The 27,568-nt window shown below is 42.0% G+C and overlaps 3 protein-coding genes across 7 annotated transcripts in view; 1 reads left to right on the forward strand and 2 right to left on the reverse strand.

Moving 5' to 3' along the window:
* Positions 1-1,527: 1,527 nt before the first annotated feature.
* On the reverse strand, positions 1,528-6,328 carry LOC137795212 (beta-2-glycoprotein 1-like). Its single transcript, XM_068592561.1, has 8 exons — positions 6,158-6,328; positions 5,327-5,503; positions 4,958-5,054; positions 3,952-4,028; positions 3,551-3,739; positions 2,928-3,107; positions 2,274-2,471; positions 1,528-1,641 (listed from the first exon to the last, which is right to left on the reverse strand). Exons 1-8 carry the CDS (start codon positions 6,231-6,233, stop codon positions 1,577-1,579), a joined length of 1,059 nt encoding a protein of 352 aa, XP_068448662.1. The 5' UTR covers positions 6,234-6,328; the 3' UTR covers positions 1,528-1,576.
* A 1,000-nt stretch (positions 6,329-7,328) lies between these two features.
* LOC137795282 (beta-2-glycoprotein 1-like) lies at positions 7,329-12,889 on the reverse strand. The gene is made up of 9 exons (XM_068592666.1): positions 12,582-12,889; positions 10,064-10,241; positions 9,615-9,794; positions 8,967-9,063; positions 8,785-8,861; positions 8,375-8,560; positions 8,109-8,288; positions 7,767-7,964; positions 7,329-7,486 (listed from the first exon to the last, which is right to left on the reverse strand). The coding sequence occupies exons 2-9, from the start codon at positions 10,131-10,133 to the stop codon at positions 7,389-7,391; spliced, it is 1,086 nt and encodes a 361-aa protein (XP_068448767.1). The 5' UTR covers positions 10,134-10,241; positions 12,582-12,889; the 3' UTR covers positions 7,329-7,388.
* Positions 12,601-27,568, forward strand: part of LOC137795281 (protein kinase C alpha type-like) — a 127,404-nt gene continuing 112,436 nt past the window's right edge. For all 5 annotated transcript variants that reach the window (XM_068592660.1, XM_068592661.1, XM_068592664.1 and 2 more), the window contains exons 1-2: positions 12,601-12,978; positions 14,782-14,813. In XM_068592660.1, the coding sequence (XP_068448761.1) occupies positions 12,812-12,978; positions 14,782-14,813 (199 nt within the window). In that variant the 5' untranslated portion in view covers positions 12,601-12,811. The remainder of the gene's footprint in view (positions 12,979-14,781; positions 14,814-27,568) is intronic.

The raw sequence follows: 27,568 nt of genomic DNA on the forward strand, positions 1-27,568 counted from the left end.
TCCTGGCCATTTAAGTCTCCCGGAGCGTTCAGAAGGACAACCTTTTCTCGAGCAAATTGTCAGTACATAATGCATGCAATGTTTTTCCAATGTTTCCTTACTGACGGTAAATCTTTAAAAATGGTTGAAACATTACAGGCAGGTCAGCGTAGCACACACATTTGGTAACCTTAATAGATTGCTGTTGAAAACCATTGGTCCTCTGAGACATGATGACTGTCTGTCTGAAGTTACCTCTTTACCTTCAGGGAATATGCATTCTAGACAATAAGCAGAAGGACACTTTGGAAGTGTTGGAATATCAAAACCCACATGCAAATGGCATGAGCAATGACAGTTAAAGCACATTGCATGTCATGGAAAGTGTTGTACAGTGTGCAGTGATTTGAAGATCATATAGGGTGTCGCTTCGTGCACACGTCACTTCTTTTTCCAAATTGAACCAGGGCAGGATTATTTTCAGCTCACCTTTCTCAGAGGACATGCTATTTTCTGGCTTGGCTCTTTAGGGCCAATCTGCCTTCATTTGGCCAGGATGACATTTTTTTCTGGCACACAAACAACAAAATCTCAAAGTCAAATTTGGCAGACTCTTAAAAGAAAGCAGCGTGTCTGCTTAAATCTCTTGTTCAGAGGACCTATCCAAGTACCATTCCATGATACCATGGGGATACCACACCTGGACTTGCAGCGTTGCCAGGGAAAGAGCCAAATGGGCATTGGGATGAGCAGTTGACTACGCACATAACACAATGCATTATTAAGGTTAACAAGTCCTTTGCTTTGCATTTATCGACAGTTAGCTAGGCCTTTTGCAGGTACATAAAGGAATACATATGTATTGTTACCTATTAATTAACACATATTACAAGGAACGTAAGCGCTTCTCAATTAAGAAGCTATGCATTTTAACTACAGTACATTACTTGTAAATCTATGTGTTAACTTTAATCATTTAACATTTGAAATAGAGATGATCAGAAAGTGATACACAAAGAAATGTAGAAGATCACCTTGGCCTGTGCACACCAGAGTAAAAGAGTAACTGGATTTGTTCAGGTAGGAACTTTAGAAAGTCTCGTATAATAGAGTGTTTGTCTGACGCCATTATACTAAAGAATATTTTATATGTGAATGACAATTTGGCAAAAGTTTCAGGTATAATGTAGTCTTTTTGTGTAATAGAGGCTCTAGGTGAGATAAAGTGAAATGTCTAACAATCCTGTATTGAATTCGTAGCCGGTCAGTCGTCCGTGTTTTGATTACTGACAAATCTGGAGCATTCCAACCAATTAGGAGGAGCGTAGCATGAAAGGTTTGGAAAATGTTCTTTGTCTGGATTTTGAATCCACAACTTTTTCCTTTTTGCTTGTCTGCAAATCTGAAACACTTTGTACTTAAGAAAAATAGGTTCATTTTTCAGGGTCTCAGTGTTCTGTTCCTACTAATCTATTGTATTTAATCTTCAAGAAGACTGAATAGGCAGAAGGAAAACACAACGACAACCAAAACACAGCAACACATATTGGATATTGAAGTAGTTTAATAAAAATCAGAGAAAGGATCTGCCGCTTTTTCAGCATTGTTCAATTTCTGATGGAAGTGAATGTGGATGAAGGTTGTAATCAATACTGCTAGGCTCTAGAAAGAAGACACACAAACAGAGAACAGGTCAGAATGCACTTACCATAAAAGAGACAAAAATCATTCATAATCAAAGTGTTTCTCTTTTACAATTTAATGATAATGTCGGAAGAATATTGCCCCTAAAAGCAGTCATGTGTCCTGCTGTGATTTACTGTTGACTGCAGGGTTGAGCAATAACCCTGGTGATCATAAGTAGGAGACTGTAAATATGTCCCGGCATTCAAAAGTATGACATAATGAGAATACTTGTTATTGGAATAACTCATTTATAATATTGTGTTATTACCAATAACTAATTGGGGAAAGCTGAATTGAGATGAATGGGGAATAAAAACTATACTTTTGAACCCAGAAACATTGGGATCATGTACTGCACCAGCTGTTCTAATGGTGTGAGTGTACATCTGTAGTTTTTAAAACACAGTTTCTTGAAATCTAGTTAGAAAACAGCTTTTAATGCCATTAAAAAAAAAAAAGAAAACAGCGGACGCAAGCAAGCACTGCTAATGTGTTAGGTTGAGTGATAGGAAAGTAAATATGAAAAATATATTTAATAAATACAATGGAATAAAGCAAGATCTATAGTATTCTAGCTATTGGGTGATGTGTTATGAAATATGTCTTACGCTCAAAGCACTCAGGGATTTTGAGTGTTCCACCGATGCACTGGGTTGGCACTGCATAACCACATTTCCTGACCTTGTCCATGCAGTACACTGAGACAATCTCCTTGTGTAAGATTACGTTAGGCTGGAGGTCTTTGATCCAAAGTTTTTGTCCTTTGTATAATATCCTTGCTTTCTGTAGGCCAACACTGCAAGAAGCTGTTTGTGGCAAGTAGAAGAAACAAAATACATTAAACTTGATAGTGTTGTGCTGATTGTGTCCCGACACAGGACATTGAGAGTGGTTAGCTACCTGTAATAAGGAGGAAGAGTTTATATTAGATGGCAACTGACAGTTTAGGTCACATGCACAGGCATTCTCCATGAACATTTTAACACTGAAAAGCATTTCCAAATGTGTATACACTTCTGTAATGGTCAAGGCAGCTTAAAAATGAGTTATGGAATTGAAGAAAGTTGAGAGTAAAATGAATGGAAAAAGGCCGAGATGGAATAATGAACGCTAAAAGTCCCGGATAGAGTTGGAAAAAGAGATACATAAATTCAAACTGGGGATTGTTGGGGGTTCAGGAGGATCTTCACCTCTCAAGATCACCCAAGAAATGTAAATGTACAAGGAATGTAAAATAATAATAAAATAAATTGGTTGCATACATTTGCAGGATGGCTTCTCAGACCAATTCCCATTTTTCTGACAAACAATCTGGTTGCCTCCGTCGAGTACATAGTCTCCATTGCAGCCATATTTGACTGTTTCCTTGTAGTCATACTCTCTCTGGCCGTCGCTGGACATATAGCCATTGTCAATGTTCTCCGGTGGAGGGCAGGTCACCACTGGAAGAGAAACATTTAGTTCATTTATTAGAGACACTGTTTGTTTTCATATTTTTACCAGTTGTCTGCTTGTGATCACAGTTGAAGTGTATTTGGGAAATTTCCCCTGGAGATGGTGAAGACCAGATGGGGGTGCTATTGCATCTAATGTGTTATAAGTGTGCTTTCTCACCTCCTAACTTCATATAGTTTTGACATTGTAGCTGTACTACCAACATAGGAGTGATAAAATCTCTCATATCCTCCAAAATGGTTTTACTTTTTTTTTTCTTGAAAGACATTTTGCGTCATGCCTGATCACCCATTACTGAAATATTCACCCAATCTCAGAGTATACTTATCATATTATAAATACAATTTTGTTAGCATCATCATGCTTGTTGAAGTATAACGGTTTAAAACACAATTGTGGTCAGTAAATACTTCTTGCAACGCCTTTATACCTCGACATTCAGGTGTCTCGGTCCAGTTGCCGCTGATAGTGCACTCGGCTCTTGCGTTGCCAATAACTACGTACGGAGGCAGACACTTGTACGTCCCTCCGAGACCGTAGTCAGTGGTTTCTCCTCTGATCCTCTTGTCATAAATGATCATCCCAAACTGTGGGATCGGTGCAAGACCACAGGTTAACGCTACGAGAGAAGAGAGAGAATAGGCCCAATTTAGATACAGTATATTGCATGCTTACACTGCGTAATGTGTTGGCATTTTTGTTGTTGCTTATGAATACAAGTATGTTTCTTTTATCAGGGTGCCTATCTTCTAGGGCCACAGAAAAGCCAGTTTTACGCTTTTTTAAAATGTATTTCCCTAGCCTTGCAGAAGGATGTAATGGTTCACACACGTTTGCACTCTGGTTCTGCTGCGCTCCATGTTGCATTGGCAAGACACACCGAGGCACTGTCTCCACTCAAGGTGTACCTGTGTAGAGCAGTCAGATCATTCAGTCAGTTCACGCTTAGATTGCAAAAAAAATACACAAAACACATGATGGTTGTCTTAAAGGACCAGTGTGTGGCATTTAGTGCCATCTAACTGAAACGTCTACCGTGTGCCAAGCGAGCAGGAGAACAACACTGCCTGAAAGAAGACCCATGAATGGTCCTATTTGCAGGCAGGGTTTGGTTCTGAGCTCCTGTAGAAACATGGTGGCCGGCTCCGTATAGAGGAACCCGCTCTGTACGTAGCTCTGTTTGTTGTGTTTGATGGTGCTTAGATAGTCAAAACTCAGAACTCCAAAGCATAGGATTGCTATGACACTATGTGTAAACTTCGAGGCACAAAGGAGGTCTGCACACTGTTAGGCTCCAAATAAATAGTCTATTCCTCTTCTTCCCTTTCAAGTAGATCAAAATGTTGCCTGACAGTGTGCAGGCTTCCTTTGTGCCCAACAGTTAAGTGTTTGCATGGATATTCTCACTCCCGGTCCGTCTTACGACGTCGACTTGCAAGTGTTGGTAAAACAGATCACATAGAGATGAAATATATGAATATATTCAAGGAAATGCATGCTTTTTAAATACCAAGAAATCCTGACATGCGGTTGCAGGCAAAGTCAGATCAACAACTGTGTGCACTGGTGATTTGAGGTGATACTTTTGTTTTCAGAACTTACAAATCCATTAGTCAAATCCAGTGTTTGATCTATCTTTGGTTTATCTTTACAGTTCCCTCACAGGATAATACTGGTTGCCAACACTTTATTTAACATGCTTCCCTATTGTATTGTCTGCTCAAAAGACTTGTTTACTTGATTTGAAGCCCCCCATTAGCTTTTTAAAAAAAATGCCAGAGTGTATAGGGGACAGCAGGGTGACACAATGAAACTCAACCGGATGTTTTTGCTTTACCCTTCATAACACGTATAGTTAATTATACTCTGGTACACGACATCCTCATAGTACGCTTCTCCATTAGCCAAGGGTTCAGGATAGGGACACCGCTTTGCTGCAGGAGAAATAAACAGTACAGAGAACACGTGTGAATGGAAGGGTTTTGCTATTCTGACATTCTGTTATGAATAATGGAAACATGGCAATGATACACAAATAATATTATCGACAAGAGTACAATAATCACATGAATAAATGAATCAAAATCTCCCCGAAATGTATTAAAGCATTGCATTTGTGTATGCCCCATCAAAAAGAATCATAGTCAAATTAAATTGAAGTCTATACATTTGACATCAAGTTCTCATGAGAATAATGGAGACCCACGTATGCACAATAATTTGGATTTCGTCCATTGTCCACTGGCACCGCAGACAATCTTCCGAGGGCCCAGCATGGGGGTGTATCCCTTTATACAGGACAGCGTTAACTCCGCACCGGGGTTAAAGAACCTCTGGAGCCCATCTGTCTCAATGTTGGCACTCAGCTCAGGCCTAACACACACTGTAAAGACAAATGGATTTAATTCTGATTGTGTATAGGCTCTCAAAAATACTTGGAAAAGAATATTCCAATCGATTCAAATGATTTAAAACATCACAGGCCAATGGACACGAGGAGTTAAGCATTCAGTCTGATCTTGAAAGCTGTTCGTGTGTGTCTCAACTCTTGAGCCTAAACTAGAAGGAATGTGCGTGAAAGTGTTGTTATATATTGTTCTCAATTGCTTAGTTATAATATAATCATAGTACTGTTTTCTGTTCCCTACAAAAATATGTGCAATGCAGCAAGAGCAACATCTACTAGAAGTTGAATATTCTGAAGGAGGGTAACTCTCTTCAGGGCTTTATTTGGTTCTGAAATAGTTTTAACTTTTTTCCACATTTATGTCAACCATTTCTGGCAATGTTGGCCAGACATTTTTTTTTCATTTTCTTCCTGTCAGCTTCACTAGACATTGAAACAAACCACCTTAAACAACAACAACAAAAATTGCTAATTGTTTGCCTCCAAAACTAAACATGATCATTGCTACTCCAGCAAATGCCTTGAGAATTAGTTTCTTGTACCATCACCTGACACTAAATGATCAGCAACAGTAAAGGACTGACTGTGAATGCGTGAAGATTTCAAAAGTAAGAAAATAAAAGCAAATACCGTTGTCTTGTTTGGATGCCACGGTGGTAAAATACACAAACTGACACAGCAGATTCAAAGCCAGCATGCGTTCCATCCTTTGTAGGAATGTTCAGACGCTCCTGTCTTTCCTGTGGTTTCTGCTTCAAACTCTGAATCTCTGTTCCCTCTTTCACTGCTGTTTGTGTTCCTCGAAAAGTAAACAGATAAGAGCAATATGAAGTAACTGCTGGCTGGTGATCCTTGTTTTGTCTTCTCTTCCTCTTCGTTTTTTTTTTTTTGGGGTGGGGGTTGCCTTTTGCAATAACAGATTGTAAACCTCGTGACATTATACTGGAAGTGAAAAGCTCCAGCAGCGGACTTTCCCATGTTGCTGCAATATTATAAAACTCCATTTGCCCCCGTTTTGCTGTTACTCAAATCCTATTGAAGAGCAGAGATGCATTAAATCCTAAGTAGATAACATTGTAAGAATCTTTATTTCCAGAAATGTCCCTTTCGCACCCTACAGTTAATAAAAGAGGGCAAATGACAATGCAATCTCAGCACAAATATAGAGATAACAAAGAGTTATTGGGTACCATTCTCATAAAAAAGTGAGATCTATACTGCATCTCTCAGCGATCTACACATGTTTGATATCAACGTCCAAATTTAAACAGGAAGTAAAGTGATGGCGAGGTACATTGCATTACTTTACTTTTACTGAGTTGAGATCTACAAAGACGGACACTATAAACACATGCAGACAAACCTTATTTGTTAAAGGTGAGAAGGAGACGTTTGCATATGTTTGATCTATTTTTGGCCCCAGGCTTTGCATAATTTTGTGCCACTGTCTTTTAGTATGTCACTACTCATCACTTCATCAGTTATACTGGAAGAAAAAAAACACCTCTGAGTGTTGCTCACACCGTGATATCACCTAAGAGCGGCTAAGGTCACATTCACACATGAATGAGGTGTGAATTGGTTTCAAACCTCCTGGGAAATTATGTAAGATGTTAGCCACAAATAGTTCATATCTTCTGTATGTATGTTCAGTATGTACTGGTATGCATCAGTGGATTGAAAACTACACACGTTTACTCAGACTCTCTCAGGAACCAAACCTTTTTCATTGTTTTATTCATAATGACTTTTTTTATTAGCTGATAATGACAGGCACACAAAGTAAGTGTCACCTGTCTTGTGTGGCATTGTCCAATCATTCACTTTCTATCAGCACACATTGTGTTTCAGGTCATTCTGTTCAAAGCGATGCAGGTCCAGCAGGGGGTGAAGCAACACACATTGTGATTTCTGATGGAAGGGTTTTGGCCCTTAATCTGTACTCCACCTTGCCTGGTTCTACAAGCCATAAAAAGAAAGGCAGATGTATTACAGTCATCATAAAACGCATTGCTACATGGAAACATCATGAACTTCTCTAAAGACATGCTATGAGAAATTTGATTTATTATAGTCAAATACCAAGAAACGCATCAGAACCACGTTGGGTTAAACGCTTTGTACAAGTATACATGGTGCCTTAAATTAAAATTTAAAACCCTTTGAATGCATTAATATCCGTTATTATCTGTCGAGCTTCCAAACCTCAACGGGTGGAACTCGAACGTCAAGAACTCACCCACAAAGCACTCTGGGATGGGGATGGTCCCGTCGTTACAGGTGCTGGCCACGGGGTAGCCACACGCCTCCGCTCTGTTCAGACAATAGAAGGCAACATGCTCTCCATGGAGGACTCGGTTGGGTTTCAGGTCGGCGATCCAGAGCTTCTTGGCGTTGTAGAAGATGCGGCCTCTTTTGATGTTAACCGCGCAGGGAGCTGGATGGGACAAGCTCATGTTCAGTAACCTCTCAGCTTGTGTATGGATACCCGTGGTTCACTAAGCTACTCTTGATCTAGAATCATAAACAAATGAGTTTAGCCTGAGATTAGTCTTCAAGATCAGATTTTCCCATGACTCGCCTCTGCACACTGGTTTGGAAGACCAGTCCCCTGAGTTTTGGCACTGTATCTCAGCCTTTCCATCCAGAATGTAATGCTCATTGCAGCCGTACTGAACCGTCTCCTTGTAGCTATGTTGCCTCATCACAGCGAAGGTGATGAAGCCATTCTGTATGGCTGGTGGGATGCTGCAGCTCACCTCTGGGATGACCACAAAGAGGAGGAGGCGTTATTTAGTAGTTTACAGGATGGTCAAAGAACACGGCGAAAAAACTGGGTCCGCGTACCTCGGCACACCGGTGGCTCAGTCGCGGTTCCGTCAGCCATGCAGGATCCCCTCTCATAACTTGGTGCCATGCGTGGGTTACACTCGTATGTCCAGCCCTGTCCATACATGGTGGTGCTTCCAGTAACTGGCTTATCAAAGACGATCCTTCCATCTCGAGGTGACTTGGGTAGTGGGCAGTTCACGGCTGTAAGAAGAAAAACGATCACGCGAGAACTCTGCTGCATTTCTTCTTTGTGAGCCTTGAACAAGTTAATTGTCTTGTCAAAAATAATCTTGCTTACTTAATAAACAAGTGCATCAATAAATAATAAGCTAAAGGATAGAAAAAAGACTCTGGATGTCATGTCTGCTCTCCATTGAACTACAGAGTCTGTTATCATTTCCACAGCATATATTATCATCCAGTACCTTTGCAGAGAGGCGGTGGATTGCTCCAGGTACCATCATGTGAACACCTGCTCTCATTGGCTCCTTGCATGACATACCTGACAAGGTTCATTCACATCATTCTCACATATAGTATTGTAAACACACCTTCTGATGATATGTTTGGAACTGGACTTTTTTTTTTTTTTTTAAATCAATCTTACCCGTCATCACATGTGAAGTTAAGCACACTCTTGAAAGGAGCTTCTGTCCTCCCCATCGCTAATGGCTGCAGAGGTCGAGGTATTGGACACATCTTGGCTGCAGAAGAGATGGTTTAGTACGACTGTATACATACATACACATTGTAGAAGCAGTAAAATGTGAGACACTGGTATATTTTTGAGGTCAGACGATTTCCGACTAAATAATAATATAATATTAATATCATTGTATTTGGATAAATCTGCTGAAAACCCTTATTTTGCTCTTGTTTCGAAATTGTACATTTTATATTTAGTTAATAATAATATTGTATCTTGGTTGATACATTATGAATAATTAAAGGGAATTAACGATCCTTCAAAAAATGTTGTTTTTCGCATTTGGACCTCGCCGTGTGACAGGCGGAGAAGATGATGATGGACCTCACGGATAAAATATATCTTGCTACACAGGGAAATTATTCATCTGGGGGTTTGACGATTTTCTTTTAAAGGTCAGCGGAAGCCTAATACATAGCCCAAGATGTCCTCCTGCCTTGCTCACACCGCGAGTGTAACACTTTAGGGTTTCGAGCTGTTCCAGCATCACTCTGCAACTGCATTGTTACGAAGCCGTGGAGTGAGAGTCCAACACCCCAGTAAACTCACGGGAGCATGCCAGGTCTGACGGTGTCCATCCTCCCGTGTCGGTGCAGGTCAGCCTTCGGGGGGTCGTCGTCGAAGGTGAGTATCCCCTTTCGCACACGAGGTTCACCTGCTCTCCAATCTCATACACACGTTTTAGGGTCAAATCCTCAATCCCTTCTGCGACATCAGGACGGCTGCATACTGGACCAGAAGGATTCACAGGATTAATATTCAACAACAGTATACGCTTCACCCCATAATCCACTGTGCAGATGAGAATGTCAGGGGTTGCTGAAAAAGTTGTGCACATTTTGATACTTTTGACTTGGTGCCATCAATCTTGTACAATAGATACAGTCAAAATAGATAAAGGACATTGATTAAAAGTACAGAAATACTTGCAGCACATGACAAAAAAAAGCACATTTATGCACAAATACACATAAAGCAATCGTCCTGCTCCATTTTACCGTTTTTGGATGTTACAGTTGTGTATAAAGCAACTTGGCAAAGGACCAGCAAAGTCAACGCCGAAGCCATCTTCTCAGGAATGAAGTCCTCTCAGTGGAGCCAGCATGAGGGCTGCTGCTGGGTAAACGAGCCCCTGACAGCTCGCTCTAGTCGCCAATCAGATGCCAGCGTAAGCTCCTATTGATTGGGCACAAAGGTCTTAACTCCTGCATATTTACCCAGAACTGGTGGATAACCTGGCCTTGGTACAAGGAGCCAGCGGCATGATTTGAACTCATAAATAATGATCACCTCCTCCCGCCCCCCACACACACTGATATGAACCATGTATTGGACTTTTAGTAATGCTCAACAGCTGTAGCAGAGAAACAACATAGTTTGGGTTTATAATTAGAAGAAAAACAAATAGACAGAGGCACAGGTTTTACAGACTGATCTGCAGAGCCATGCTCACTGAAATGATGCAATACCTAGGTCAAAAGATTTATTGAGGACTAATACTGTTTGTTCAACTAGGCAGATATGCTTCATTATTTAAATGAAATACACATGAATGTTTCAGATTGACTTGAGTCCCAAAACACATGATTTCAGCGAAGAGTTCGTCTGGTTTATCTAAACCTGTTTAATTTGCAAATATTTGTCTTTCGCATGAGATGGCCAGGCTGCTCTGCTGGTCAGTGAACTGGAGAGGATTGGTAACGTTTTGGGATATAACAAGCAAGTAAAAAGAGCCGGAGAGCTGTGAGCCAGCTGTGAGCCAGCTGTGAGAAAATGCTTCAAATGGGAAGAATTGCATTCCAGCCGAAACACCAACCACCTGCTGCAGTGAGTGTGATTGAGGAATCCAGTCGAAGGTTTGTTCATAACCACAGAAAAAGATCTTACAGAACCATCGACCCAATACGCACATAATCGGAGACAAACACAGAAAGAAAAAACCATCTGGTTTGTGTTTAATAAAATGGTTATGAAGGATACACAGCAGTGTCTGTCAACATGATCAAAGGTCAGACAGGTTGGTTGCATAAGCAAAGTCTCAGGTGTAAACATTTCTTGGACAGTAGGTCTACAGTGGTGATGTCATCGTTATCCCATGTTTTCTCCACACAATGCAACACTGTTATCATGAAGAGGTTTCTATTTTATTAGAGATGCATCGCATACACATCCAGGCTGAGTATTCTGAAAGACATAGGCACACTTACAGAAGTGACTCAAACACAACATTCATTGGATTTGTGCGAATGTCACCAAACTGAGCGCTTGTTGCAACCAGATGTTATACATGTGTAATAGGCCATGTTTTCACAGGGTGGCGCTCTCCATCCACAATCCCTGCAGCAGGACGAGGGGCCCCCTTCCCAAAGCCAGTCCTGCTCTGTTGCGTGACATCAGCCAGATGGAAAAGGAGGAAGCGGTGAGGAGGAGCAGCGTCAAGTTACACAAGGATATGGCCTACTGGGACCACGAGAAGGAAGTCTCTCTTAGAAATAAAATATCTTAAAGTAGGTTTGAAAGACAGAGGCGCGCTCTCTCCGGTGTTTGGATTGACAGTTTGATAGATATTGCTCCACAGGCTTAGAACTAAGATAAAATGCAAAAGAAATCTGCTACTTTGGGCAAACACTCATTGTTTTAACATCCACCACAGACTTCATCAGAAATAATATGGCAATTCCTGTTTTTCATTTGAAGGTTGAATCCGTCAAGAAGCTGAACTTGTAAAGTAAGACTTTATATGCAGAAATGTTTCATGTGTTCTTTCTGATAAAGGTTGGTGACTGTCACTTTCATGTATTGTTTGACAGCAAATGTATCATGAATCGTTTGTGATATTAATCAAGGCTGAACGGACACTCAGAGGTATTTTTATGGCAGTTTAGGAATTTGATACACATAGTTGCCAGTGCAATAGGCTCAAAGCCCTGTAATAAATCCCACATTCACAAAGGTTATATAACTGTTTAGAGAGGCGCAGGTCTTTATGGCCTGTGATTTGTGGTGCTGTTGCCTCACATTGCCTAATAGAGGTGAATATTTTCGTCAAACGTAATTGATACAAATGGGGTGAGTGATCAAACACAGATGTTTTTTTTGTTGTTTTTATTACTATCCGTGAACATTTTAGCATTCATTGCAGGGCATCTCTTTTATATTGCACAGTTGCTGGTGAAGACTAATTTCTGCACACAAAAAAAGTGTCCTGACCGAAATATTGACCAACATTCGAATTTAGAAAAAATAATTCGGGATTGAGAATACTAATCGCTACTCTGCAACGTTTTCCACGACTGAGGCTATCTCTAAAATCAGAGCTCCAATCTTGCTCATCAACTTGGTTGTCTCTTTTCAACAAACTGTAGTCCGACTGGGCATGCACCAACCAGCGAGGGGTAACTTGTGCAGCAAGTTTTTGTCGTTGTAGAAAACAGCCTCTTCCACAATTCAGTTGAAAAAAACAAACAAAACAACAACCAGCAGCTAAGAATGTACTTTTACTTTGAAGGCACTAACCGGATGTAGCAAGCTATTCCGCTGTGGCTAGCTTGGCCGAGCTGTCAGTGGAGCAGCCCAGTGGAGACGGCAGGGAAAGCCCTCAGACAGTAAGTACAGTGTCTCCGGTGAAGACCGACGCCCCGCGCTCTGCTGGCTCGACACTGACGGCTGCGCCTCCAAACGGACGGACAACTCTTCCGGGACAGAAGACCAGAGCTTTACGCGCTGCTTTCTTCGCGAGGGACGACATGGCTGATGTCAATTCAAACGAGTCGCCCACCGCGGACGTGGCGAACAGGTTCGCTCGCAAAGGTGCTTTGAGGCAGAAAAACGTCCACGAGGTGAAGAACCATAAATTCACAGCCAGGTTCTTCAAGCAGCCGACTTTCTGCAGCCACTGCACCGACTTCATCTGGTAAGCCTCCCCGTCTCCCACCTCCACCACCCCGCGCTCCCCCCCCACCACGACTGCTGCCGCCTGTTGCATGTTGGTAACTTCAGTCGAGTGTGTTGGATGATGTAACACAACTTCACGGTAACTTTCTCCTCCTAACCCTGCCACCTACACTTCGTCTGGAACACGTAAAGTGTCCGTGGGTGTCAAAAAGTCGTCGTGGGTTTTCTCCGCGAGTGGATTTTTGCTCCGTGGATCCCACTTTCTTCGAGATTTGATCCAAGCGATCCCATATGGGAGGAGTTATTCTGTTGTTTATGTGATTAGTGTAGCACTGGCATCATGACTGTTTGTGAGAGAGGGAGACAAACTCATGTTTAGAATCCATTGAATGCATGGAAGTTCAATTAAAGGAGTCATTTTCATCTTTGTGTGACCGAGTGGCCTCAGTCACTGCCAGAAAACCCTTCCATCTTCAACGTCAATGTTGCACAACCATGAATGAACACACGTCTGCATTAGTGGCAAACGACAACTGTTAAAGTCCACTTCTCCAGTTGCTGATATTGGACCTGCCTTAAGTCTTTGGATGACTAATAGGTTCCCTCTTCCTGGCACGGTGTCAAGCTAATAAAACCTTCCATCCTCAGTTCCTTCTTCTTTTTACTGTGGGGGAAGCTATTGAGCATGTATTGCTGAAAAATCTCTTGCGTTGCTGCTCACTGGCTGGATTTCGAGGAGAAATGATCCGGTTTACTGGTGCTGAGAAAAGAACTTCTCCAACACTTCAGACACTCGGCTCAACATATGCACATGTGGTGTTCAGTTCTAACACACTTGAAGTGAGCCCCTGACCTGCAGGGTTGATGATGCCTTTACGCTGCAGTTCTTTCCATTAGTGACATTTGGAAAGTATGCTCAAACGTATATTTACGTTGTTGAGAGTACGCAGACAGCCTGGTAGTTTACTGTCCTCTGCTCTTACAGGTGGGGGGGTGTGATGTCAGGCCATTTCTTGCTGCTAGTTTTACAGCAGGACCTGTGGCCGCCTGCCTCGCCCCTAGCAAAACAAAAGCTCAACGCAAAACTTGAAGGCAACAACCTGTAGCTTGGCCTTAATGCAAGCAGTGCGTTTGGGACTTGTAATCGGTGCATATTGTAGGATTCATCTCGCAGTGATGCAGCTGTTGAGAACCTTTGTTTTCTTTCTGTCCAGACGATGTGACTAAAATCAAATCACTATGAGCAGTAGAAGAAACACTAAATGGCCCAAAGTATGTAGGCTTTTTGTGATATGTTGGAACCAGGCTGCAGGGAGTTGTTGCCGTTCAGGATTAGTGAGGCTGACAGTGATGTCTGGAGGCATGACCGCCGGTGTTTCATCACAGAGATGTTGGATGAGGTTTAAGTCCGACTCTGAAACATGACTATTTATGGACCCTTACGGGTGTCATTGAAACAAGGTCGGGCCTTCCCTGAAGCACGCTGCTTTCTGAAATATCCCTATATTCTTTAACATTAACACATTACTTAATTAGAAATAAGGGGCCTTCTCTCAACGTATTGAAGACTCGGGAGTGTCAACGTATTATTAGTCGCAAAGCATCAATGAGAGTAAAATGTGTGAGAAAATATTCCTTTTATTTTGCAAAGATGACGGGAAATGCAAGCAGCAAAATATAAAAATGTTCAATAGTAGAATTATATAATGAAACGCCCTGTTTTTGATGGGAACGAATCAATGAATGGATTTTCTGTGTCGGTATATGTGTGTTTGAGAGAAAGTAAAACAACCATGTAATTCAACCTTCTTTGTTTTCACAGGGGGTTTGGAAAACAAGGATTCCAGTGCCAAGGTAAATGCAAAATTGACTGACAGCTGACTCATCAGATGTAATGGGACCCTGACCGTGTGTGTGTGTCTGTGTGTGAGTGTGAGAGAGAGACACATGTACAGTGTTCAGCGTAGGCTTTTGGCTGCTTCTCTCACTCCCTCATTTGATAAGTCTGAAGTGAATATATACTCTTTGAGACAGCGGCGCTCCATTTCATGTGTCCGGATAACATGAGAAAAGGATGTTTGGCGGCCAGCGTGAAGAACGCATTTGTCCATGAGGGTGTCTCCGGTTATACTGCCGACCTGCGACCTCTTGATTTGTTTGCTTTTTTGGAAGCTTGCTATTATTTGTCTACACACTGCTAGGGTAGAGCTATTGTGGCCATACTGTATTTAAATCAGGTGGCCTGAAGGAAATGAGCACAGAACAGCATTGTTAAAAACAAATATATGATTCTATAACAAGCAGTGTAGAACTAGAGGGCGGGTTTCTGTTTGTTTAGGATCTAGTTCTTTTGAACTTTGTGCATGGCGCTAACTTCCATTTAAAATGTTTATTCACACAGTGATAACTGGAATTTAATATGCAATTTAGCAGTCCATCTATGAATAAAGAGCATCCTAACAAGTGAAGTGACAACAGGTAGCGAACAGTTTGGCAAAAATAGTCTGATGAAGGGGTGTTAGATATAAACGGTGTGAGCTAAAAAACAAAAGGATGGCAGGTGAGACTATTTTTGACACCTCTATGTGAGATTCCGGATACATCTACTCTCCCACGTCGGCCCCCAAAAAACACCAGAATCACTGATGGTGGATTTTCCATCAACCCACCACGCTGAGCTTCAGCACGCACCAACTCTCAGAATTCCTCACCTAATGTGGAAACGTGCGGGTTTGCCAAAGTCTGGCTCTGACGCAGAGTGCCCAGGTAACGGTGCGAATGATGTTAAACTGATGTTGCTCTCAGATGAAGAGTCTTTCATGTTGTTTAAGCGCAAAGGTCCGCCTTCAGTCTGTCCGTTGCTGATCTGGATCTCAGGCTTTTACAGTTATGTGCATGGACCAAACAAAATCAAAGAGTCACATTTGCTTTCTCGGCACACAAAATTACCTCCCTCAAACTTAAATATTGGATCACAGGCATTTGTTTTACAACGTGTCACCTCTGGCGACTTGGTTCTGAGAGCTGCTGCAGGACAACTTATTATCAGAAGTCTGACTTATTATCACAAGTCTGTCAAAAGTCTGACATATTTCACCACAGTAAATATGAAAGCATCCAACTAAGGACTTGATTGGAATCTCTCTCTCTCCCTCTCCCTCTCCTTCTACCTCTCCCTCTTTTTCTCTCTCTCCTTTGAGCTCAAGCATTCACAAGCTCCTCCCTTGAGAGTGTCAGAGAGAGCGTGAATCCTTGTACTCGAGCGTTTAGGTGCCTCGTAGTGCTTCTTTCTAGGAAAATCAATCATAGGAACGTTATAGGAATGTGCACATTGACTCCTAGAAGCCCTAACACGCACCCTTCTATGTAATCTCCTCTCCGAGAGGTGGGAGACAGTCTGCTCTCGAGTATTTGCTCCCCCTTGGGTGAAACCAGGCTCAGTGTTGACAGCCTCACATGTTTTTGCATAACCTGACATTATCGCCAGCGTGTCCGCGGACCCCTTCCCGCCCCCTGCCTTCTTCCTCAGCTTTCGCACCCAGTTGTCATTTTCCTCCTGCCTCGTTGTTGCCTGCCTGCTTTCATACAGGAAGCAATAAATTGAATAATTGGAAGGACGTCAGAGAGAGAGAGAGGGAGAGAGAGGTCTTACACATGGGCGGCGCTCTGGAGATTTCTTTCTTTCTCCTTACAAACAGCAGAGGACTGGCCAATCCTTCTGCCACAACCATAAATAATGTTAAATAAATAATTTTCAATAAAGGTCATTTGTTACCACTGCAGCTATTCAAAGAGAGAAAGCCTCCCCCCATTTTATATTATCTTTTTAGCCATCAATTATTTAACTTAAGCTTTGAGAAAATGAGGGTCGAGTGCTCCAGCAGAGCCAGCGAGCCTCTCAGCCCCTACGTGAAGTGGCAAAGTAATAAACCGGAGAGTGGCATTTCTCTAACAAGAGTGACATTTCATTTTCAGCCCTGCAAATGTCTCTTTTCTAAGAATAGGGTGGGCGGCACAGTATAACACATGTGGTGAGCTTAAGATTGTAATTCTGTTGCATACATTTAAGCTCATTAAATGTGTTGCTTGTGTGTGGGTTTTTTCGTGAACATATTGGGATTAGATATAAAAACATACAACGTACATATATTTTTTGCCAGATGAAAAATGAGATTTAAAAACCCTTCTGCTAGGTCATTAATCACCGGAGCTGTGTAAAAATGCCCACATTTCAGCTTCTCAGATGTGCTATTTGCTAGTTTTATCTTTAAGTTTTTTTTGGACAAAAATCTTACAATTCAATTATGTCATCCAGGGCCTTAAATATTGAGCAGCTATCACAGTTTTCTGGCATTTTATAGACCATAAAATGAGTTAATTAATCCATAAAATATTTAGAAAGAGTAGTCTCACTATGTCTCAATGCCCACATCCTTGTGAGGATGTGAGCATTGTTTATCGTGCAACACATTAAGTTTATTGTGTTGAACATGAGTTATGTTGATGTGAAAGAAAACACACTTGTAATGAAACATTAGAACAAAGTCCATTCTGAGGAGAGTTAATGTTGTGTACACAAACAATCATATCAGTAACCAGCTTTCTTGATGCTATCGGCATCGTGAACTATCCGTCCGTCTGTCTACACCTGGCTACTTTCCCTGTGGAGTCTTATTTCAAGGCTCAAGGCGGCAGCCGCTGTGCAGCGAGGTATCTCAAATGAGTTTCGGTGAAATTATAATACAGCCGAGCAATTCAGTGCACTCAGCAGATTCACACTTCAGCTCTGGTTGAGCCGGGGTCGTGGGCTAGGGTTTCTCATTGGTTTCATCTCTCTGAGTTCTGATTTTCCGAGGTTGAAGCCGACAGCGTGAATCCCGTCCCGTATTCAGCCAAACGTATTCATAGCGAGCCCCATTCTTCTGTCGGCCACTGAGCATCTCTTCTTAAGTCTTTGAGGTCAAGTGCCTTCTTCAGAGGCCTCCTATTGAACGGAGTGTTTGTGTAAGTTTCTTTCCTTGCTCCAGATTTTCTCGTTAATCCAGGGTTTCTGCCACAAGGTGACTTGTCAGGATGGAGTTGGTATCACAAGGCCTTTGTGCACATATTGCGTAACACATGTTTCAACAAAGACGAGAAGTCTACGGAGTCAACAGAGAACCAGGCTCCACGGAAGGGTTTTCTTTTTGTTATCACAGTAAAATGTTCTGCTCCATTGACTGCTCGTAACAGAGATTTTCTCGAGTGTTGTTGCATTGAGCTCGCTCAACGCTTTCTTGAGAAGAACCTCTGAGTTCCTCAGTGCATTGGACGTTTATTGGCAGATGATAGAGGACTGAATTAGGCCTTCCAAAGTTCACCAGAGGAATCTAATGAGTCTTTATGTTACCTCCCGAGAGAGAAGTCTCCTTGATGTCCGTCAATGGTGATGGATTTATGACCCTAGTTGTGCCAATTGTCATTACTCACGATTGTGTTTCAGTTATGAGAATCCTAAAACGACTCCAACCAACTAGTTGGACAAAGCAGCCCGGCCTCTTCGGTCCTTTGAAATCTAGTGGTCTTGGTTAATGTGCGAGGCCGCACTTTCACTGTTAGACAAATAATAAGGACTACAAATGTTTTCACAATTGGCTTTATTGGCCATGTGTGCGTACATACAAGGAATTTGCAAGAGGGGAGGAGTTGAAACTGGTTGTGTCCAGGTTGTGGTGGGTCTCCACCAGTGATGTGTTTTTGCATGTTTCCTGAAACCATCCAGGCTTCATCCGCCAAATCCCATCACTACACAGTGTCTTTGTTTACCTTGTGCTGTTCATTGTTTGGACAGTACTCGGAGCATCCTAGTACACATCCGCCACCATGTCATCCCAATAAGCCCCTGTTGACAAGCCATGGAAAGGTAAAGTCTGAGTTTGCCCCTTGTCTCTGCAGGCTGGAACAGAGAATCCACTGTAACTGCTTGTTGTTGTCAATTTGCTCAGTCAGTAAATGCTTCTCAGAGGATGTTTTTTTTCTGCTTCATTCGAGCCCCGCGTCCTACGTTAGAAGACCTGGTTACAATTCTTAAGGTTCAGCACGTTTGTGTACACATAAGTGATGACAGGTGACTACATATTGTGATGAATGGAAGGCATCAAGACCGAACCATCAGCCAACATCTGACGGCGCCACAGCTACAGCTCGGCAGATTTGTTGGTCATGCAGACAGTGATACATCGGTTGAAGCTTTTATTTCTCCAGGGGGTTACACAGCCTGTAATAAACTCTGTCTTTTTATGATGGTTTATTACAGCTTCAACCTCAGGTGCCCTGAAATCAACCACGCTGATGTGTGCCTCAGCGAGTAATGCTTTTACAGTGAAATGTCTGAAAATGCAAGTAGCTACTACAAAAACATATTGCATCATGACTACACACAGTTATTGAAATAGATGGAAGTACCACAGCTTATTTTTCATGAGTAATGTCCTTACTTTCTTCCATCCAATGGAGCATGATTATATCAACTTGTTGGTGTAATAGCAGCGAGCATAAAACTAGCGAGGGTCAAATCTCTGTGATGAAACTTTGAAGTCCTAATCCAGCGGGATGATTTTCAAAAGTGCCCTACAGATTCTGGGCCACAGCTAAAATTGAATTTCAATCTTGGCAATTGGCGGGTTCCACAGAAAACTTTCTCCATGCAGCTTTGTGTTCGCAATATATTTGTTTGGCAGTTTTTTTTAATTTGGGGAAGTGATGCAAACTTTGAACCGAAAGGGCAGACAGAGCCTTGGCTCTCCATTTTTCATTTTTGTCCCAGTTTCAGCCATGAAAGCCTTAAACCCTCATTTTCATGCCGTTATTTGGCCTCAAAGCAATTATTCTGAAAATAAATGGCCTGCGGCAGACACATGAAAGCCCTGTTGACTGAGGTCCTGGGATTCTCATATGCCCTAAACCGTAAGACCACAGGCCACCCTGCTGCATCTGTGGCCTCGTCTCCGCCACCGAAGAGGCCGACTGGCCGTGCCGTCGTTCAAACCTTCCTCTGCTCTAAAAGCGTCTGTAGAACATTGAAGCAGATTCTATGACAACTGCTTTGACGCTAACAGCTGATTTTTGTTCACAGAGCTTCCTTCTCCTTTTACCTCTCTTTTTACTGATATTTTAATCTGTCTGGCCTCTCTCATTTCTCAGGCTCTCAGCCAGAAAACTGCCCTTTGCTGTGCCCTCTGCCCATGAGGCTGCTCCTCTATACCCACTTTCTTTCTCCCTTTGTACACACACACACACACACACACACACACACGCACACACACTCCCACATATCCAACCCGTCTATCACTCATCGGTGCAGCAAGATACAAGATTTAGAGACCTTTTGAATGGAGCAGAAAAGAGGCATCATTTTTAAGTGTGTGTGTGTGTGTGTGTGTGTGTTTATGAGACGAAGAGGGAAAGGGGCAGAGTTCAGCCGAGGTTATATTTAGAGTTGCTCCCCGGGGCCCTGAAGAGACACACTGCTCTGCATACAGCAGGTTCTGTTTATGGACAGACACTTGCTCTGTCTTTAGATGGCCAGTGTTTGATTACATAAGGGGTTTGTGGGGACACACTTTGCTTCAGTTTTGAAGATGTAAGCAACTTATTTTGATTATTTGTAAGACATCGTTCATTATTTCTTCCTTGTCCAGAAATGTGCACCCATCATGCACTGTATGGACTCTACCCCAATGACCTCCACTTGCAGCTTTTCTTTCCACTTGCAGCTATTCTTTTTTCCTTTTGTATGAAGAATAGAAATCAGAGGCATATTCACCGATCCAGTGTAGTTAGTTCAAAAGAAAGACAAATGGTTCACGCAATAGCACAATAAACTGTTAAAATGGCCCAGAAACAGGTGCAAGACAATCTACTGCCATAAACAAAAACACACACAACACAGCTAGTTAACCTTTGACATAAAGACATTTATGTTATTAATTTCAAATTTTACATGATTTCAAAGACTTTTGTATCAAGGCATCTTCACCAAAAGCTAAAGTGACTTTTTTTTAGATGGCGCCACATATAAATAGTAAATAGTGTCTCCACCAACAGTTGGCCCCACGTCAGTGTGGTTCTTTTCTTTATTGCTGTTGAACAAGTCTCTTATGCACACTGAGAGAGACTCGCACAGAATCCAGTGATCGCTGGTGTGTTCGATGCCTTTAAATCATAGACGGTGATCAGGACCATGACCTACATAGTGCTCTCTGGTGCCTAAAGAGATACGGCCTGTATTACTGAACGCTGCTCCAGCGAATCCCCAGCAGTAAAAGCTGGTTGGCCTGAAGCCTCCCAGCTGTAAATGGAGCGCCACATTCAGGTTCACCATGGAAAGTGGATAAAACAACTCCTAATCTGAACAACTAAACTGAAGTAAATTTTTCCTGAGGTTTGGAAAGAATGTGGTTCTGCTGTAAGAACTGTAATTGCTGAGCTGATGACATATTTAGTATTTAGATGACTGTTGCATTGTGAATGCGAGGTGCTCTAAAGTGCCAGAGGACTATTTGTTGCAATTTGATTTGCACTTCTGCAAATCAAATTGTCAATTGTTTCACTGAAGGTAAAACTGATGTCAGACGGGCTGCACAAGTTTCTGAGTTGCTGACACTGGTTTGTGTCACCTGTGGCCACCTTCATTGGATATATATATATATATATATATAAGGCGTGTTTGTGTCAAAGCTCTCTGCTGAATGATACGTTTGGATGGTGAGGGAGAGGTTCTGATCAGAAACAGCATTGTCAAAGTAAACTGTATGGTCGCCTTGAATTTCCCTGAAAGCCTCTTGTCGCTTCCTGTTTCAAGTCAATCAATTCAGACCATTAAGAGTAGTCTAATCTATCATGGCAGTCTGCATTATTTATCAGCTGAATTCCCATCATGCATTTGGGGGAGAATGCCCTGTTGTGTTCAACATTCCTGATAACTCCTTCGTGTTCGGCACTATACGAGCTTAGGTTTTGACAGAAAAAAAATCCTTCTGGTATTTATAAACCAGGGGTGACTGTGCTGGAATAGGTAAATCGCAGTGCTTATAAACTGAGCATTCATCATTAATATTGCTTTTAAATTGATGTGACAGAGTGCTGATCTCAATATTTCAGATGGAGTTGTGGTAGTACAATAGAAAGATACCTTCTTGGGTTCAACGGAGACCTGGACGACAGGTTGATGCAGATCTGTTTGTCTCTTGGCACAGGACGGCTCCTGCATGGAGGGGAATACATCCTCTGACACCTGCATGTCATGAGATAATGAAGCCCTATTCAGTTCCTGATTGCATGCTGTCATGATGTAGCCAAAATCTGCTTCACAGTTTGATAAGGGGATTTGAGAGCAGGAAGGGGACTGACTGAGCAGTCCCAGGTGGGATGACGTCCATGTCCCTGCTGTCATGCTGATGTCACATGGAATTTGAATGGTCAGGTTTTTCTGCCCTCCCCCCTCCTTCTTTCTCTCTCTCTGTCAGTTGGAAGAAGCAGCCACAACAAAGCATCACATGGCTTTGTGCTGCTGGATTTGTCTCAAATACTGGATTTGTATTGCATGTACATTTGCCAATTTAGAAATACTGAACTTAAAATGTAGTAAAAAAAAATTGGGACCTGAAATTTTCTCTATATAATATTTATCTTGCATATTAAAGAAAGTCTACTCAATAATAAAAAAAAGAATAATAGTAAAAAAAAAAAAGACACGAGTGCTCTTTGTGAATAAAACTGTGGATTTCACTGCTTAAGAGGCAAAACTAAAACCTATGTGATTACAACAAGAGTTGCCTCAAAGAGTGGCTTTGTGTTCAACCGACACACTGTTGGAAGGATGTGACGCCAATGGGACTATTAGTAATTAGCTCTTGCTGGATGTGACATTGTGTCCAACCCAGAATGCAACATCAACCGTTTCCTGTTCTCCAAACACTGCAGCGTCAACATTACTGCAAAGTTAATTGCAAGCAGCCATCAATTCTGACATAACTTAGAGCATTTAAATCAATCCCTACTAATTGCCGAAGGCTTGGCCTTGTAAACTACAACTACAACTACATATTTTATGGATGAGCGTGTGTGTATGTGTGTATGTGTGTGTGTGTGTGTGTGTGTGTGCGCGCATGTGTACTGATGTATGTAAAATAAATGAGTATGGACAGTGTATCCATGTAGAGTCAGGTGCAAGCGAGAGGGCCCTGCCAGCAGCTCCGTGTCGTGGTGTCTGCTATGTGTTTGCTCGGGGATCTTGAGCTCCTGCAGGAGGAAGCGTTTGGCAGCCCAGTCATAACAGGTTGAGAGCGTGCAGATACTGCATGGGGAGCCAAAGTGGTGAGTCTCGACTCCTCGTGATTCCCCCTTCAGCTTGTCGGGAATGGTTATAGTCGATATTTATTGTGGCTGGCCAATTTTTACAGGGCTCTGTCATGTTTATCACGAGGAATTATGACCAGTTTATTGTTCTCGCACAGTAATGTATTTGCTGATAAACAGCCATAAAACACGTAACAACCTCAAAACAACCGTAAAACATGTGACAGTATTTAGCGCCAGAGAGACGTGTGTGTCCGTGGACGAACACAGAACTGTTTTTTTTTTTTTTTTTGATGCTTAATGTTTTGCAACAGTGTGTAGCAAGCACACATGGAGGAATCCATCATAGAGGAGATACTGCTGCAGTATTCCTGCACGGTGTACTGAACTACATAATGCAACACAGACACAAACTATGCTTTCACTGCCATACGCTGCCCTCTCTACATTCACATATGGATGCAACTTTCCGGTCGAGTCGTTTGCGTGTTGGTTGAAAGGCATTCAGGTTAGGACTCAAGTGTAGGAACCATCTGAAGGACATGAGGCACAGGCGTAATGGAAAATGCTTTAACTGTTGCGAAGCCCATGCCGGCACACTTTATCCCCGCAGATACACAGTGTCCTTTCAGAATGCATCAATTTGTGGTAGTTAGGTTATTTTGACCTATTAAAATAACCCTAGCAGCTGTCGTAATGGTTCTTAAAATCGTCCATTTAGATGATTAAAGCTGTATCTACGGTTTCATTGTTAAATCTGCTTTCAGATGGTTTTTTTTTTTGGGAGGGAGCACAATCATAACATAGCTGGCGCATAATGGGAGCTTAATTGTGGCTTTTATTTGAATAAAACACTTATTCTGACCCTTTTGTGTGAATGGGACCACCTGTTGTTCTCTAATTTGCCCCGAGGCAGCCGGGGAGGCTTGCTGGGATTAACTTTTGGGCTGGATGTTTGCATCAGGGAGCAATCCTTCCCTTCACTTCTTAATCGATGCTGTAACATAGACAAGTCACAAATCCCACATCTGCCCGCATGCAAAGTAGGCCTCTGGGCCGGGTCCCCTAAGCTGGATTGTCTTTCTTGCCATTTAACGCAGACCTCTTGTTGACCTCTGCGATTAGATAAAACCCTCAGTTTTAGAGTGTTTTTTTTTTTTACGTTGATGCTGGGTGACCTTCAGAGATCCCCACAGGTCAACATCTCTGGATTAAATGATCATGGTTGGTCCTCTATCATTGTGGATATTTGGCTGCCGGTTGGGTAGAATTTACCTTTCTAAAGACTGCATCTCATCAGCGTTTTAAGGGCAGGCTTGACACAAAGAAAATCGAAGCAGGCACTCCCCTCTTTCTTCTCCTTTTGAAAATAAGAACCAGCCATATGAAAGGCAGCAGAGGTTTTAACCAGATGGTAGAAGGAATTCCTTTTAGGTTTAGCGGCTGAGTCAAAATCAACAGACTTTGGGCATATCACATGAACAGTCAGTCACATACATTTCCTGTGTAATTGTGTGCATATTCCCTAGTGCCTCTCGTTTTTAACATTTTGATTGTGGCAGCTGCAGAGATATGCAGTTACTAGAGACATTTTAACCTCAACCCACTTTGTGAACCTGCTCAAAATGTTTCTGGTATATCTGTAAACCCTGCGCAATAGCACGTTACAGCGCAGTTGATGAGGCAAGCAGCAGATTAAATCAGTGAGACACCCAGACAGATTTGTAGCACCGACTTTCATTGTCACATCCTGGGGTAATGTGTGAACGAGATGAAAATTAGGAATGGACCATCTAACAGCACCTTCCCCTTTACATCAGCTGCTTCTCCTGATTAAACTGGCCACAGGCTTTTCGTTTACCTCCTGTAGATTTACCCTCCTCCCCCACTCCTCTCTAGTACATTATACCGGAAGGCACTCCATGGATTACGGCGCACTGAATAATCTAGATGATGATAAATTTCATTGGGCTCTATCATCATCATTATCATCAGTAGTTACAGCCACATGTGAGTTGCTAAGCCTGTTTGATCAAATGCACAGTATGTTGTCCATGCTGCTGTATTAGTTTGCTCCAGTGTACACAACTAAACACACACACACACACACACACACACACACACACACACACACACACACACACACACACACACACACACACACACACACACACAGAAGAGTTTTAAGTTATTACAAGTGCCATTTAGGTTTGTGTATCAACATCTGCTCCCTGAGAGTGGTCAGCAGTAGCTTTCAACTTAATCCATATGGCCTGGTTTGTCATATATCATTTTTTTTCCGCCATATTCTATTTCTATTCCATTCCTTTTCTTTTGGGATGATTTTACTGATACAAATCTATACACTTTATTCAATATACTGCAAGATGAACAACACACACACACACGCACACACGCATACAAATATATACAGGTGGACAAATATTATGATGTGTGATACAAGTTTGGAACTGAAACTAAAACTTGTCAAACAGTCTGTGTATCAACTTGTTTGTATTTTAGGACTTTTGATATGCAGATGCAACATACTTTATTAAAAAGACCCCATGTGGCAAAGACCCCGGGCCACACATGTTTGTTTTATTTGAAACAAAACCAGCGCAGTCACGCTTGAGTCCAGTCTGATGCTTTGTGATGGAGGCTTGAGTCAATCTTTCACAGGGTGAACTAACAAGAAGTATTCTATTGTACTCAGGCCGTGGATGCAGTGAAACGGAAATCTGTGTAAAAACTACAGTTTCATCCAGAAGTCCAGCAGACTGAACGCTTTCCCATCCGGACTTAAAAGACTTTCATTTTGTTATTTCCATCCCCAACAATGAAGCATTTGAAATCCACGCCACATAGCGACTCAAATAAAATCCTAACTCTGTATTTTTAGCTCAGAAAATTAAATCCTTCCTCTCTCTCTCTCTCTCTGGTATCTTCCTAGAGTGTTTGTACTGCTCAGAGGTTTGCAGGCAGACACCGTGCAGCCCTACAATAACCCAGACCAGTGCATATATATATATATATATATATATATATATATATATATATATATATATATATATATATATATATATATATATATATACACACATACATACATACATACATACATACATACATACATACATACATACATGAGCGAGAGCATACAAGTAAGTCACTAAATCCTTCCAAGCCCTTTATTTGAGGTCCTGTACAGAATTTAAATACCATGACATAGACCCAGTGTTTTAATTTTTATTGAATTTGTAAAGTGGGTGCCACAAACACAAGCATTTTTTGATCACTCCAGCGAAAGTCAACCCATTTCATGAGCTCTGTTTTGGTTGAACTGTGTTAACTGAAGTCTCCAAGCTGAATTTTGTCCGTGGTCTCTCAGAGTGACGGCAGCTGTTGAAGACGCCAACAGAACATGTAGGTGTCCTTGTGAAAGCCTTCAATCAGATGTAAGCACATCCTCATCCGTGTTCAGTATCTACGCCTTCCACTTCGGTAAGTTACTATTAGCAACCACGGGCGGCTGTAAGTCATCAGAAAAAAACGTGTCGATCTGAAAAGGCTGTAATCCTGTCTGGATTCTGTTGAACTTGAGTCCTGTTGGAAACTTAATTCGGATGACTACGTTTCTTCACCACGTAGCAGTTTGAATTCAGCGTCGACAGCTTGTTTACTCGCCTGGGGCAAAACACCACTTCAGTTGCCAACACGGGCACGCATATTTTTCATGACGGCGATCGTGAAAGAGTCTATCACACTTCATTTAACGGCTGATGTTTATTACAATCATGTTGTGTTTTGGTGCTGATGCAGATCTGGTGCTCTCGTCGCTAATGTCTGCTAAGTCTTTTATTTACAACTGTGAACGTTCCTTGTCGGTATGTTTATGTCTCTGTCATTCTGTTTATATAGATCATGCCTGTGACTGTGACACGTAACACGAGCATGAAGATCATAACAAGGCTCCTGGTAATGCTTCCGGCTGAATGAACAATTGGATTTCTCTGGCTCTTAACCGTCGTCATTACGGGTTGTGATGTGTCCTCACCGACACTTTGTCTTGCTCTGGCGGTGAGCAGCTTCTCCGTCCAGGTTTTCAAACTGCAGATGGCACCAGATGTGTAAGATGCCTCGCTTTTGATTTCATGAAACATTTCAAAAACCAAACAATGCGTTGACCGGAAGCAAAAGCGAAATGCAGCAGATTTGTGCTCTCATTTGACTTTGGACTTTTGGGACAACATCTAGCAAATTATGAAAGG

The sequence above is a fragment of the Clinocottus analis genome, unplaced genomic scaffold (genome assembly GCF_023055335.1).
Source record: "Clinocottus analis isolate CAN_PGR_092001 unplaced genomic scaffold, fCliAna1.0.p SCAF_27, whole genome shotgun sequence".
NCBI lineage: Eukaryota > Metazoa > Chordata > Actinopteri > Perciformes > Cottidae > Clinocottus > Clinocottus analis.

What these genes read in the sequence shown, in the direction of transcription:
- LOC137795212 (XM_068592561.1), bottom strand. Translation starts at nt 6,233, where the DNA reads ATGGAACGCATGCTGGCTTTGAATCTGCTGTGTCAGTTTGTGTATTTT. An exon ending in AGCAGAACCAGAGTGCAAAC is followed by an intron (nt 3,740 to 3,951) that starts GTGTGTGAACCA and finishes CTTCTCTCGTAG; the next exon opens with CGTTAACCTGTGGTCTTGCA. An exon ending in CGAGACACCTGAATGTCGAG is followed by an intron (nt 3,108 to 3,550) that starts GTATAAAGGCGT and finishes TTTCTCTTCCAG; the next exon opens with TGGTGACCTGCCCTCCACCG.
- LOC137795282 (XM_068592666.1), bottom strand. Translation starts at nt 10,133, where the DNA reads ATGGCTTCGGCGTTGACTTTGCTGGTCCTTTGCCAAGTTGCTTTATAC. An exon ending in AACTGTAACATCCAAAAACG is followed by an intron (nt 9,795 to 10,063) that starts GTAAAATGGAGC and finishes CTTCTGGTCCAG; the next exon opens with TATGCAGCCGTCCTGATGTC. An exon ending in GTCAGACCTGGCATGCTCCC is followed by an intron (nt 9,064 to 9,614) that starts GTGAGTTTACTG and finishes TCTCTTCTGCAG; the next exon opens with CCAAGATGTGTCCAATACCT.